We start from the raw sequence: 12,675 nt of genomic DNA on the forward strand, positions 1-12,675 counted from the left end.
TGGGTTAGGCCTAGCCAGAGGAGCCAGCCTTGAGGGCATACTTGGACTCCATTTCCTCTGGTAAACCTGGAGTGCTGCTGGGTGGTGGGCTTTTTTTCTGGGAGACTCTGCTTCGCAGTCTGCTTTTTCTCTGGTGGTCCAGTCCGCTCGGTCGGGGCTTAGAGGGGACAGTATGGCAGCGGAGACAGTAAAACGCTGTTCCTGCTGCGGGAACAGATGTTCTGCAGCAGCGGTTTGCAATGCAGGTTGTGTGGAGAGCTTTGTGGCAGATGGCACTTTGATTTTGCCTGATGGGGTGGTTTCCCACATGGAGGTTTTTGGCAGTGCACCATTTTGTCAGCCACCACTGAGGTGGTCTTGGCCTCGCCTCAGCTGACGCTTCTGGAGCACTCACATGTTGCTGGCCTGTCTGATGGAATTACTAACAGGACATGAACGGCTTGGGGGGGGGGGGGGGCGCTGTGGGTGTGGCTGGAGGCAGACCTGGCAGGGGATTTTTTTTCTCTCTGAATTTTGTTCTGCTCATGCATTATGTATTTTTTTGAAGTAAGCCCCCCTCCAGTTGCCGTCTGCACAGGTGCTGGGGTCCAGGAAGCGTCCTCAGGGGATTTGGTCATCTACATTAGGTCTTTTTGGAGGACCCCGACAGAAGCGTTGGAGCATGGCCTCCATGTCTGAAGTGGGGTCCCATTCCCCTCCCCTCCTTCAATTGCTGCAGGTTTGGGGGAGTCCTCTTGGCCATCTAGGCTTGAGGAGATGGAGAAGGGTGAGCTCCTCCAGGAAGAACAGGATGACCCCATGACCATCTGCATTTTTCACCGGGATGAGCTGTCTGCCCTCATTTCTAGTGCCATGGAGTCCTTGAATATTGTGGACCCTGAGGTTCAGATGGTCTCTACGGCCAGTCTGAAGATGGTGAGCACCAGGAAGCCATCTAAGACCTTCCTGGTGCATGAGGCCTTCCAGGAGCTTATTACAGCTCAGTGGTCCGATCCTGATGGGGGTTCTGGTGTTGCAGGCTTCTATTTGTAGCTCTTAAGAGGCCAGAGCGTGCCTTAGATTCAGCAGGTGCTGGAGCAGAACTAGGAGTTGCCCTCCTCTTTGGTGGCCGCAGTACCACGCATGAAGTCATGTCTGGCTTATTTGGCTGATTCTCTTAATGATTTGGTGCAGTCGTCTGCCAAACAGATGGCTCTTGCGGTCACTTCCTGCTATTGTGGCTTTGCCACTGGGCGGCAGATATGGCGTCTAAGCAGCGTCTTACTAAGCTGCCTTTTAGGGAAGCTGCTGTTTGGTGAGGATGTTGAGAAGATCGTGAATGATCTTGGGGATTCCATATCCCAGTGACTTCCAGAGGATAAGCCCAAATCTCCGTCAAGGGTCGGCATTTTGAGGCCTCAGTTTTGCGAGGTTCGGCGGTACCAGCCAGGTCATACTTCGGCAGCCTTTCAGTGTCCCAGATTCCAGCAGCACTCTACCTTTTGTAGTGAGAAAAGATCTTTAGGAGCAGCTGGCAGGCAGGAGGCTCCAGGGCGCTCCACACAATAATGGGGTGCCTGTCTGCTCTTCAGTGTCATGGATAGGTCGTCGGCTGACTCTGTCCTGTGAAGAGAAGGCCAAGATCACTTCGGACCAGTGGGTTCTAGATCTTATCAGAGATGGCTAGAGTTCTGCTCTCCCGTCGGAGACTCCTTTTTGGAGTCTCAGTGCGCCACAGCTGCCAAGCGGGTGGCGATTGACACCACGTTTCAGTCCTTGTTGGACAGGGGGGCAGTGGAACCTGTTCCACCATCTGAAGTGCGCACAGGTCCGTATTCAATCTACTTTGTGCCCCAAAAAGGGGGCTCCAGACCGGTGCTTGATCTCTGGAAGGTGAACGTGTTCCTCCGGATGCAACGTTTCTGCATGGAAAGCTTGAGGTTAGTGGTGGCAGTGGTGTAGCCGGGGGAGTCTTTTACTGCACTGGATCTGAATGAGACCTATTTGCACATCCCTACTTGGCCACCATAGCGGTATCTTCGTTTTGCAGTTCTGAGATGTCGTTTTTAGTTTCAGACTCTTCCCTTTGGCCTTGCCTCACAGCTTCTCCAAGGTGATGATAGTAGTAGTGTTTCTGCGGAAGGAAGGTGTCGGTGTATCCCTACCTTGACAACTGGTTAATCTGGTCCTGGTGCTCTTGCAATCCTTTGGCTTGGTGATCAATTTTCCAAAAAGTCATGTGGTTCCCAAAGTCACCTGGTTCCCTCTCAGACGCTGGACTATCTGGGAGGTTGCTTTGACATGGTGCAGGGGCACGTTTTCTTGCCAGAGGGCAGGAGGATCAAGCTTCTTTCTCAAATAGTCTGTTGAGGTTACTGAGTCTGCGAGCCTGGGATTACACACAGGTTTTGGGATCAGTGGCAGCCACTCTGGAGGTGGTGCCAAGAGCGAGAGCTCTCATGTGCCCTCTGCAGCACTCACTTCTGTGCAGTTGCTCGCCGGTGTCCAAGTACCAGTGCAGACTTCCGTGACTGCCAAGGGTGAGGTGCAGCATGAGCTGGTGGCTTCATGACTCTAACCTCCAGCAGAGGATGCCGTTGGCATCTCCGCAGTGGGTGATGGTGGTCACAGCCTATCGGGGTGGGGGCTCATTGTCTCCACTTTTATTCATAGGGGTGTTGGACAGTGGCAGAAGCAGCATGGCCCATCAATTGGCTGGAACTGTGGGCAGTGTTGAATGCCTTGCTGACTTCTTGGGGTTGCTGGAAGGTCAGGCAGTCCACATTCTGTTGGAGGCGAGCGGTCTTCTGGAGTGGGTGGATAGCCACATTCTATGCTTGTTGGTGGCGCACATTGTGGGCCAATGCAATGTTCAAGTGGACTTTCTTGATCACCATTTCCTCAATTCAGAGGAATGGGAGCTGGCTTCGGAGGCGTTTCTTCAAATTTGCCAGAAGTGGGGAATGCCAGAGATCGACCTGATGGTGACAAGAGTGAATGCCAAGGTGGACAAGTTGTTCCGCAGGCGAAGAGAGCCTGGGTCCTCAGGGATGGATGCCCTGCTGCAGCCCTGGGTGGAGTCGGCTTTACATCTTTCCTCCTTGGCTCTTGATCGGGTGTGTTCTCCATAGGATAGGTCATCACCAGAGGCTTGTGGTTCTTGTGGCTCCAGATGGCTGCACTATTCTTGGTATGCGGACTTGGTTCGACTCCTAGTGGATGAGCCTGTAAGATTCCAGTCTTGCCGGGTCTCCTGCATCGGGGTCCGGTTCTTATGGAGGATTCCTTCTGCTTTGGTCTTACAGCTTTGTTCTTAAGAGGGCAAGATTGAGAGAGAAAGGCTATTCTGACATGGTAATAGCCACTTTGCTTTGGGTTAGGAAGTGGTTTACTTCCTGGGTGTGGTGGACATTTGAGACGTGCTGTGCCGCTTGCGTGTATTTGCCCTTGTGGGTGTCAGTGTCGCAGATTTTGGCCTTTTTACGTAAGGGGTTGGCCTACAACTCCCTCTGGGTTCAAGTTGCAGCTTTGGCATGTTTCTGGTGGTGTGTATCGGATTCTTCCTTGGTAGCACATCCCGATGTGGCGTGGTTTTTGCAGGGCATGCTTCATCTCCATCCTCCGCTTCGCCTTTTGTGTCCACCCTGGAATCTGAACTTGGTGCTGAGAGCCATGCAAAAGGTGCTGTTTGAGCCATTGGGACTAGCGTTGGATAAAGATCTTACACTGAACGCAGTTTTTCTGGTGGCTATTGCTTCAGCTCATCGGGTCTCAGAGATCCAGTTTGTCATGTCAAGATCCTTTTCTTCAGTTTTCGGAGTGACTTTGCGGACTGTGCCAGACGTCATAATGGTGTTTCATATAAATCAGCCTCTTTTTCTTCCTTCGTTTCAGAGAGAGGATTTTCCTGAGAACTTTATACAGCTGCGGCTATTGGGTGTCCATTGAGTTCTCCTCCATTATTTGTAGATGTCTAATGAGTTTTGGGTCATCTCTTAGTTCTTCTGTCAGGGCCCAGGCGGGGATTATGCTGTATCAAAAACGACTGTAGCTCAGTGGCTGAATGAAGTAGTTGCTTCGGGTACCTCTTGGGGGGGGGGGGGGGGGAGGTTGGTCCCCGCCTGACGCATTGCGGGCTTATTTGACACGGGCGCAGTCGGTGTCTTGGGCGGAGAAGAATGTACTTTCTCTGGAAGAGATTTGCCAGGCAACTACATAGGCTTTGTGACATTCCTTTTTGAAGCATTATAGAATTGATATTGCTGTGCAGGCCGATGCTTGTTTTGGAGCAGCGGTTCTGTCTCGAGGAGTGGCAGCTTCCCACCCGGTTTAGGGGATTGCTTTGGTACATCCCACCAGTTTCTAGATTCATCTGCTGAAGAGGCTAAGGAAGAAGAAATTATGTCTTACCTGATAACTTTCTTTCCTTTAGTCACAGCAGATGAATCCAGGGTCCCTTCCGATTGTGTCTGCTGCACTCTAAGTATTTTGCTCCAGATTAGGTTTTTCAGGTACAGTGGTTTAAAAAAAAAAACTAGGACAGACTAGAATGGAACTTGAAGTCCTATTCTAACCATTCATTTTGCGTGTTGCATTTATTCTGTTAGATTGTGATGTTTAATTTGTGAGGAAGGTTTGCAGTGTTTACTTCTCCTTTTGCTTTGTGATGAGATATATACCGAGGGGCTGGATGTCCAGGATCACTGCCTTCTCTTCAATGTTCTCTATCTCTACCTGCTGGAGGATTGATACAACCCACCAGTTTCTGGATTCATCTGCTGTGACTAAAGGAAAGAAAATTATCAGGTAAGACACACTTTTTTCTCCTTCTACCCCAAAACCAGAACCCTTGCCCCTGCACCCCCCCCCCCCCACTCCTCACCCATATAAGCTATGATGGTATCTAGTTCCTATCCTGAAATTTATTCAAAACTTGGCTGTGCACAATTGGTGAAATTGATGCCAAAGACGATCAAAAAAGGCTTCTGTCATTTAGGATGACTGCAGGCTCCATAAGATTCCCGTAATATCAAGGCATTGAATTTATTCCTTCAGTACCAAAAGGAGGGTAGTGATGCCTGTGTCCAATGTTTTAAAATATATTTCTTGCCCACACTAAAAGCCTTACCCAAAAGACAGCAGACCCCTTTGCCTCGCTTTGCCTCACACACCCAAAAGGTATAATCTATCAAATAAGATACCCTCCACGGACAGAGAAAGAGGATGCCCTAAAAGACACTGCAAATATATGAGAAGAACTATCTAAAAAGCTCTAATCTTCCTACAGGACCATAAGCCATGCAATGTTTCTGAGCATTACATTTTAAGCAGCAAGAGAAATCCACACATCCTGCCCGATAGGCTCTTTACTCTATGAAAAGTAAGCTCGATGCATCACTCAGTAGTGACACTCTGCTTAGTGAACCAGGGTTGGAATTGGAGAAAAAGTACGACATTAAGCAAGAATCCCAAGGGCCAACCCATATCTTTAGTCCATGCATCTTGTAAAGAAGCTTAGGCAATAGAAGGTTGGCATTGAGTCGGCAACTTATAAAACCATGATATTGAGGCCTGTCCTGCCGAGTCGTCTTCAAGAAATTCCTGCAAACTCATCCTGAATCAGAAATTCAAACTATTGAACGGAGGTAATGGAAAAAAATGAAGAAATTGGGCATATGCAAACTGGTCCAGTGGCGCAATTGAGAACTGTTTGTGGATATAGGACATAACAGAACTATCGGTATGCATTAAATGCTCCAAAAAGATGATACCTTTAGTCCTCCATCACCGAAACACCATGTTATCCAAGCCAAGCTGGAATATGTTACTCAGCAGAGGCAAGAAACACACTATTATTGGGATTCTGATTTCAATAGAGGAGGATCTCTCTCCAGAGATGCTACAGAGGTTGCAAAAGCAGACTGTTCCTGAGTTGAGGCGGAAGGCCAGATAAGTGTGAAGAAAAGCAATAGGATGCCAGGGGTGGAGATAAGCTAGTTCATAGGAAAGGTCCATATAGTTAGAGGACTCGAATCCAGTCTTGCAAATGGCAAAGCAAACATGTTTGATATCTGTTATATCTAATCCACCCTGACTCCAGATTCCTATCATTTTATTTTATTTGTTTGTTACATTTGTACCCCACATTTCCGGTGTATACAAAGGTGAAGTTGTGATTGGGTAAGGTTCATGTGGTAGGACCACATAGAGGAAACGTTCGACGATAATTTACTCAGTCAGATGTTCAGAAGTGTTGCCCCAGGGCACAGAGACTCCGTAATTCTGAGAGCTGTAGCAGTGGTTGGAGGTAGAAGTCTGAAGAGAAGCAGCTTTATTGCAGAGGTGAGAAACAGCTGAACAGATAGAAGTGGCTCAGAGCTGGGTGACTGGAGTGTGCGATATCTCATTAGGGAGATAGGTTTTTATGATTGTTTTTTTTTACCTTGAAAATATCATATACTATCTGGCCAGAAAAACGCACTTGGCAACTTCTGTAAGGCCTTGATATCTCGACGGAGTAAACACAGTGGCAAGGTTTGCAAAACGTACAGCCAGGAGGGAAAGACGATCATACGATATAGTTGTATTCTGCCCATTAACAAAAGATGTAAATGAGCCCAAAGGATCAATTGCTGTTTAGTATTCGAAAGAAGCTTGTCGATAACATTTAGTAGGGTCCATAGCCAGGCGAATTCCCAAATAGCAAGAGCCCTGCACCCACTTGAGTGTGAAAGACTTCCCCCCCCACACATTCCACTCCACAATTCCTCCGTCCCTATTAAGTTTTTTGATTTATCCAAATTTAAGCAGAAACCTGCAAAGTTCCCATATTAACGAAAGCTCTCTAACAAAATTACTACTACTACTTATCATTTCTAAAGCGCTACTAGACGTACGCAGCGCTGTACACCTGAACATGAAGAGACAGTCCCTGCTCGACAGAGCTTACAATCTAATTAAAATTGATAAAGATTTCTTTGGCTCTTGCAAATGAGCCAAGAGATCATTGGCAAAAGCTGCAACTTGAAAACTGCAAGCTCACAGGTGGAGATCCATGATCTCCAGGTTAATCTTAATCTCCCAGTTTAAGGGATCAAAGGTTAAAACACAGTAGCGGGGGCAAAGGGCAACCATGCTTAGTGCCCTGCTGGACATCGAAGGCCCCCAATAATAGACCATTTACCCAGACGAGCCTGGGGTCAATTTATATAAAGTTAAAATAGCCGCCACAAAAAGACCATGAATTCTATAGGCTGCGAGTGTCCCATCAAGGAACCACCCTGTCAAATGCCTTTTTGACATCAAAACTAATGAGCAGTGAGGGAACCTCATCACTCTTCGCCCTCTCCAAGGCAGCTATAATTTTCTGAATGTTTGTGGAAACTTATCTCTCGCAAACAAAGCCCACCTGCAACTGGTCCATCAGTGAGGCCAACACCTGTGCTAGCCTTTTGTCCAAACTTTTGGCAAATTAATTTTGCTACAAAATTGAGGAGTGAGATGGGAGATAAGACTCAGGCTGCTTGGGATCCCTCCCCGGCTTCAATAGAACTGTAATATGAGCCATGCAAAGAACCCAAGTAAATGGCGTTGAATACAGAAGTAACAGAAAAACAGGCACTATGATGTCCTTGAACAGTTTGTAGAATTCCACCCCGAACCCCATTAGGACCTGGCGCTTTATGCAGGGAACTCTGATGAATGGCCCATTCCTCCTCCTATGATTGAATCCGAGCATTAAAGTTTATTTAGGTCAGCAGTTGAGACCTGCAGAAGGTCTAAACTAGACAAATAGGCATCACTATCCAAATGTGCCTCTTCAGAAGTAGAATATAATTTCTTTAATAAAATTGAAAAATGTTGTTAATTCCAGGATCCGTATGAACCAAGTCTCCTATATCTATCAAGGCCAATATTTTAGTTGGACCCCTAGAACGCTTCACCAACTGAGCCAGATGGCCGCTTTTATTAGCGTGTTTATATATATATAAACATTACTTATAACAGTCAAAAGATTTTGGGGCCGATTGGTGTATCAAAAGATTGTTGTGCCTCTAATGTATATATGTATGTATGTGACGATTGTCAAAGACTGTGACATCTATGTAAAATTATGTATGTGAATATTGTTACGCGCCTTGGATAAAAGCGGGATATAAATGTATTAAATTAAACACAGCATTTCTCGGTCCCTAGCTTTCTTTTGATAGCTAGAATAAGCTAAATGTTCTCCCCGCAAAACTGTTTTCGCCACTTCTCTACTGAGTTAAATGAGCTTGATTATATTGCTTATAAAGTGCTAAATTATTCTCAGAAACAGGATACCTTACAGGCAATAAGGGAAGACAAATAATTGCAGTTTGATGCTAAACCCATTCTCTGCTTTCAAGATTACTTGGCCGCTGTCTCCATGGCACGGAAGGCATTTTCCTCTAAACTAGTGCAGAAGAAGATATGCTTCACTTTGGTGTATCCCGCTCGACTCCATATGCATTGGCCAGATAATCCAAAAAACGTGGCATTTCTATACAATTTAAAAGGAAATTGTCATCAGGGCGGCAACATCGGGCGCACCAAGAGAGTAAGTGGCAGGTGCACTCAAACAAACATGGTCTGAAATCTCAATGGTCCCAATGACCACTGATTCCACATTTTGTGAGGAGGTTGCTAGAGATCAAAATGTAATCAATTCTGGACATGGTGGAATGTGCCCTTGATAGGCGAGTATAATCACGATCCAAGGGGTGTAATGTCCACCACACATCCACCAGCTCCAGAGCTCCACAAAGCCTCGAGATACAACCTCCCCTCCCCCCGGAAAGAACAAGGTAAGGTCTTGACCATATGAGATCTATCTAAATAAGGTAATGGGCCCACCCATAAAAATTGGGAATTCAGCATAATTAGATAAAAACTTTCAACAAAGATGTATAAAAGGACTTATAAGTGTTAGGTGCATAAACATCACACAAAACACATTTCACCTGGTCCAAGGACACAAGGGCAGCCACATATCTATCTGCACGGTTCAAAACGGCCTTGTATGTTATCACTTGGATACTGCTATGGAGAAGAATAATCACCCCAGCTTTTTTCCTGGCTGCAGGAGGATGAAAGTTTCCCACCCACCACTTACAGAGTTTCTCATGCTTTGTCACAACCAGATGCGTTTCTTGCAGAAAAGCTATAGACGCTTTACATTTATACAGCAGATGTAGAATTTTCTGTCATTTGATAGGTGATTGGATGCCCTCCATGTTCCAAGTAAATATACTAAGTCATGGAAGGTATAGCGTGGTAAAGGGAAATACTGAATATCCCAATCCTTGAACCCAGAGGGACGTCCCAGCCACCCCCTCCCCTCCTGGTGTAATGCATACCAGTCCCGACCAGGTAAAATACCCAAGGAACCCAACAGCCAAGCTCCCACATCCTAGGAAAACCCATCATAGCTTGCAGTCCATCATTTAACTGTTCATAACCTCGAGCCAAACCCCCCAAGATCCTGAGAATATACCCTCAACCTAACATCCCAGCCCCCCTATCCAACTATCCTCCCTAAAATCTACTGAAATCACCTAGATGGTATTCCTACCTTTAAGGTCTCAACCCCCCCCCCCCCACCCACCCAATCACAAGAAATCCTGCAAACACACTCCCAAAGAGTAAAATCGAGAACTGGAAGCACCCCATTTTAACAAGAAACAGTAGAACTATGTGTACAATCTGGGTAAGAGAAACAGATCTCAAACTCGGATGCGAGCAGGAAGAAGTCCACAGCCAGCAAACATTAGTTTAAAGTCTATATGGTTAAACATGAATTCCAAAAGGCTAATCTTCAATATTCAAAAATGAACAACCGTGCATAGGAAGTCATTGAGTCATTCGTCAAGTATCAAAGTAAAAAAATAAAATAAAACAAAACCAAAAAAAACGTTTAAAAAAATATAGATATACACCATCCAAAGGCTGAGCATGGCCAAACGTCACACTGGAGCCATCTGCAAATGGAAAATGCAGGAGCAGCGCATTGTCTATAAAGCAGAAACATTCCTCAAGAACTGGAACTCCAAAAGCGCAAGAATAATGTCAAAAGGAAGGGAAATAGGGTGGCAGCCAACAATCATGTTAATCTGGGCTGAAATTGCGGCAGCAGGTCCAGACAAAATGCGGCCCACTAAAATAAGCAGACCGCATGCCCATTAAACTGCGTGTTATTCCAAAATTGTAGAGGTTCCAAACTCAATTTGTGCAATACTTCAGTCCGAACTCTGGGATGCCAAGTGTTCCACAAACTTAGCTGCATCAGTAGTAGAATCAAAAACTTTATTAACCCATTAGTGCCTAATATTCCCATATTTGTCCTCACATATGGGAACATTGGGCACTAATGGGTTAACGCCGTTGCTTGATATGCGGAGTTGAGTGGGATATGCCAAAGTGAAAAGTATCATCTTCACTAGTTTAGGGGAAATTGCCTTCCGTGCCATGGATACAGCGGCCAAGTAATCTTGCAGAGAGTGGGCTTACCATCAAACTGCAATGATTTCTCTCCCCTGGTTGCCTGTAAGGTACTCTGTTTCTGAGCATAATTTAGCACTTTAAATTATTTAAACTACTGGCGGCCGCCCCCACAGGTTCCCGCCACTGACCAAGACTTTGAGCTCTCTCAATCCTCAGGGAGCCTGCCTCTCTGATGGTAGCTGCAAGGATTCCATTAACCACTTTTCTAAAAATGGACATAAGTCACAATCAGCCAAAGTTTCTAGCAACCCCACCAGATGAAGGTTGTTCTTCCTTGCTTTATTTTCTAATTCGTCCAGTTTATCCTCCAGGTTCCACAGCTTCCCAACCATCAGAAGTTTGTCGTTCTCCATTCTCTACCTCTCCACATCATCCTCTGCACAGCCTGAAGATCTGTGGAAAGGGCCATGAACCACTGTTCCATGATATCCAATTTATTATGAGTTGTAATTTATTTCCAACTGTATGTTTTAGCACGGCTTGTACCTCTGAGGTGATTTCTGTTGTCCAGTCAGAACTAGGCAAAGGAGATGCAGGCATGCTCTTATCGGCCATTTTATTGTCCCCCAAGTGGCCCTTCTCCTGTTCTTCTCTAGTTAACACAAATGCCATAAAGGACATAATCCAAAGGAAAAAAAAAGCACAGCAAATATCAGGGGGAGGCTTTCGGTCTCACAATCTGGGAAAAAAAATTGTTTGATGTCTCAATAAAAAGCAGATTAGCTTGGGAGGGTCAGGAGCCTTCTAACTTCCCTCCTCACTGAACCATGCCTCCATCGGAAGTTGCTCTCTGGACTTAAAGGACGCTTACATTCATATCCCGATACTTCCAGGTCATAGGAAGTATCTTCGGTTTCAGCTGGGGACACATCAATTCCAGTACTACATGTTGCTTTTTGGCCTCATGTCGGCTTCCAGGGTATTCACCGAGTGTCTTGCAGTAGTCACAGCTTCGCTGCGCAGACTGGGAGTGTGTGTTCCTCTACCTGGATGATTGGCTGGTGACGAATACGTTGAAGGATGAGGCTCAGGACTCCATGCAGAGAACTATTTGGGTGTTGGAGCTATTAAGGTTAGTTTTAAACTACCCCAAGTCCCATCTCCATCCCGTTCAGCATTTGAAGTTCATGGAGTCCTAGATGCACATCGGACGTGGGCTTTTCTCCCTGTGCCGAGGGCGGACACTCTTGTCGCTCTTGCCACTCAGGTCCGAGCCAGCCAGTAGGTTACAGCTCGGAAGATGTTGATATTGTTAGGCCACATGGCCTTCACTGTCCATATCACACCTGTGGCATTTCTTCACATGAGATCTGCTCAGTGGACTCTAGCTTCCCAGTGGTGCTAAGCCTCAGGGAACCTAGCAGTTGTCATCTGAGTAACACCAGAGGTGACTCAGTCTCTTCTTTGGTAGACAATTTGGTCCACTGTGACTGTGGGACTTCCATTCCAAATTCCTCGGCCCCAGAAGGTGCTGACAACGGATGCACCCTGACTGGGGTGGAGGGCTCATGTAGATGGGCTTCACACCCATGGTGCTTGGTCAGCTCAGGAATCAGACCTTCAGGTCAACCTCCTGGAGCTACAGGAAATCTGGAATGCTCTAAAGGCTGTAAGATCAGCTGTCCGGCCAAATTGTACTCATTCAAACAGACCATCAGGTTGCAATGTACTACACCAACAAGCAGGGGAGTACTGGATGACATCCATTGTCTGGAGGCTGTCCGGATGTGGCAATGGGCACTCTAGCATGGGATTCTTCTCAAGGCCACTTAACGGGCAAATCCAACAGCCTAGCCGACAGACTGAGCAGGGTGATGCAACTGCACGAGTAGCCATTCAACATGGACATTGCTCGTGAGATCTTCCGAGTATGGGGCACTCCCTCAATGGACCTCTCTGCCACTCAACTCAATCACAAAGTCCCTCAGTTCTGCTCCAGGCCCACAACAGACTAGCCTTGGTTGCTTTCCTCCTTCATTGGGGGATGGGTCTTCTATACGCGTATCCTCCCATCCCTCTGATAGGGAAGACATTGCTGAAACTCAAGCAAGACCAAGGAACCATGATCCTGATCATTCCATATTGGCCTAGGCAGATCTGGTTCCATCTTCTTCTGGAGTTGTCCTCTGAAGAACCATGGAGATTGGAGTGTTTTCCGACCCTCATCATGCA

At 46.5% G+C, this 12,675-nt stretch overlaps 1 protein-coding gene across 1 annotated transcript in view; it reads left to right on the forward strand.

Annotated features, from left to right (window-relative positions):
• The first annotated feature begins 2,531 nt into the window (after positions 1-2,531).
• LOC115476873 (zinc finger protein 704-like) overlaps positions 2,532-12,675 on the forward strand; it is a 41,384-nt gene continuing 31,240 nt past the window's right edge. The window contains exon 1 of the mRNA XM_030213445.1: positions 2,532-3,095. Within this exon, the coding sequence (XP_030069305.1) occupies positions 2,532-3,095 (564 nt within the window). The remainder of the gene's footprint in view (positions 3,096-12,675) is intronic.

The sequence above is a fragment of the Microcaecilia unicolor genome, chromosome 8 (genome assembly GCF_901765095.1).
Source record: "Microcaecilia unicolor chromosome 8, aMicUni1.1, whole genome shotgun sequence".
Lineage (NCBI taxonomy): Eukaryota > Metazoa > Chordata > Amphibia > Gymnophiona > Siphonopidae > Microcaecilia > Microcaecilia unicolor.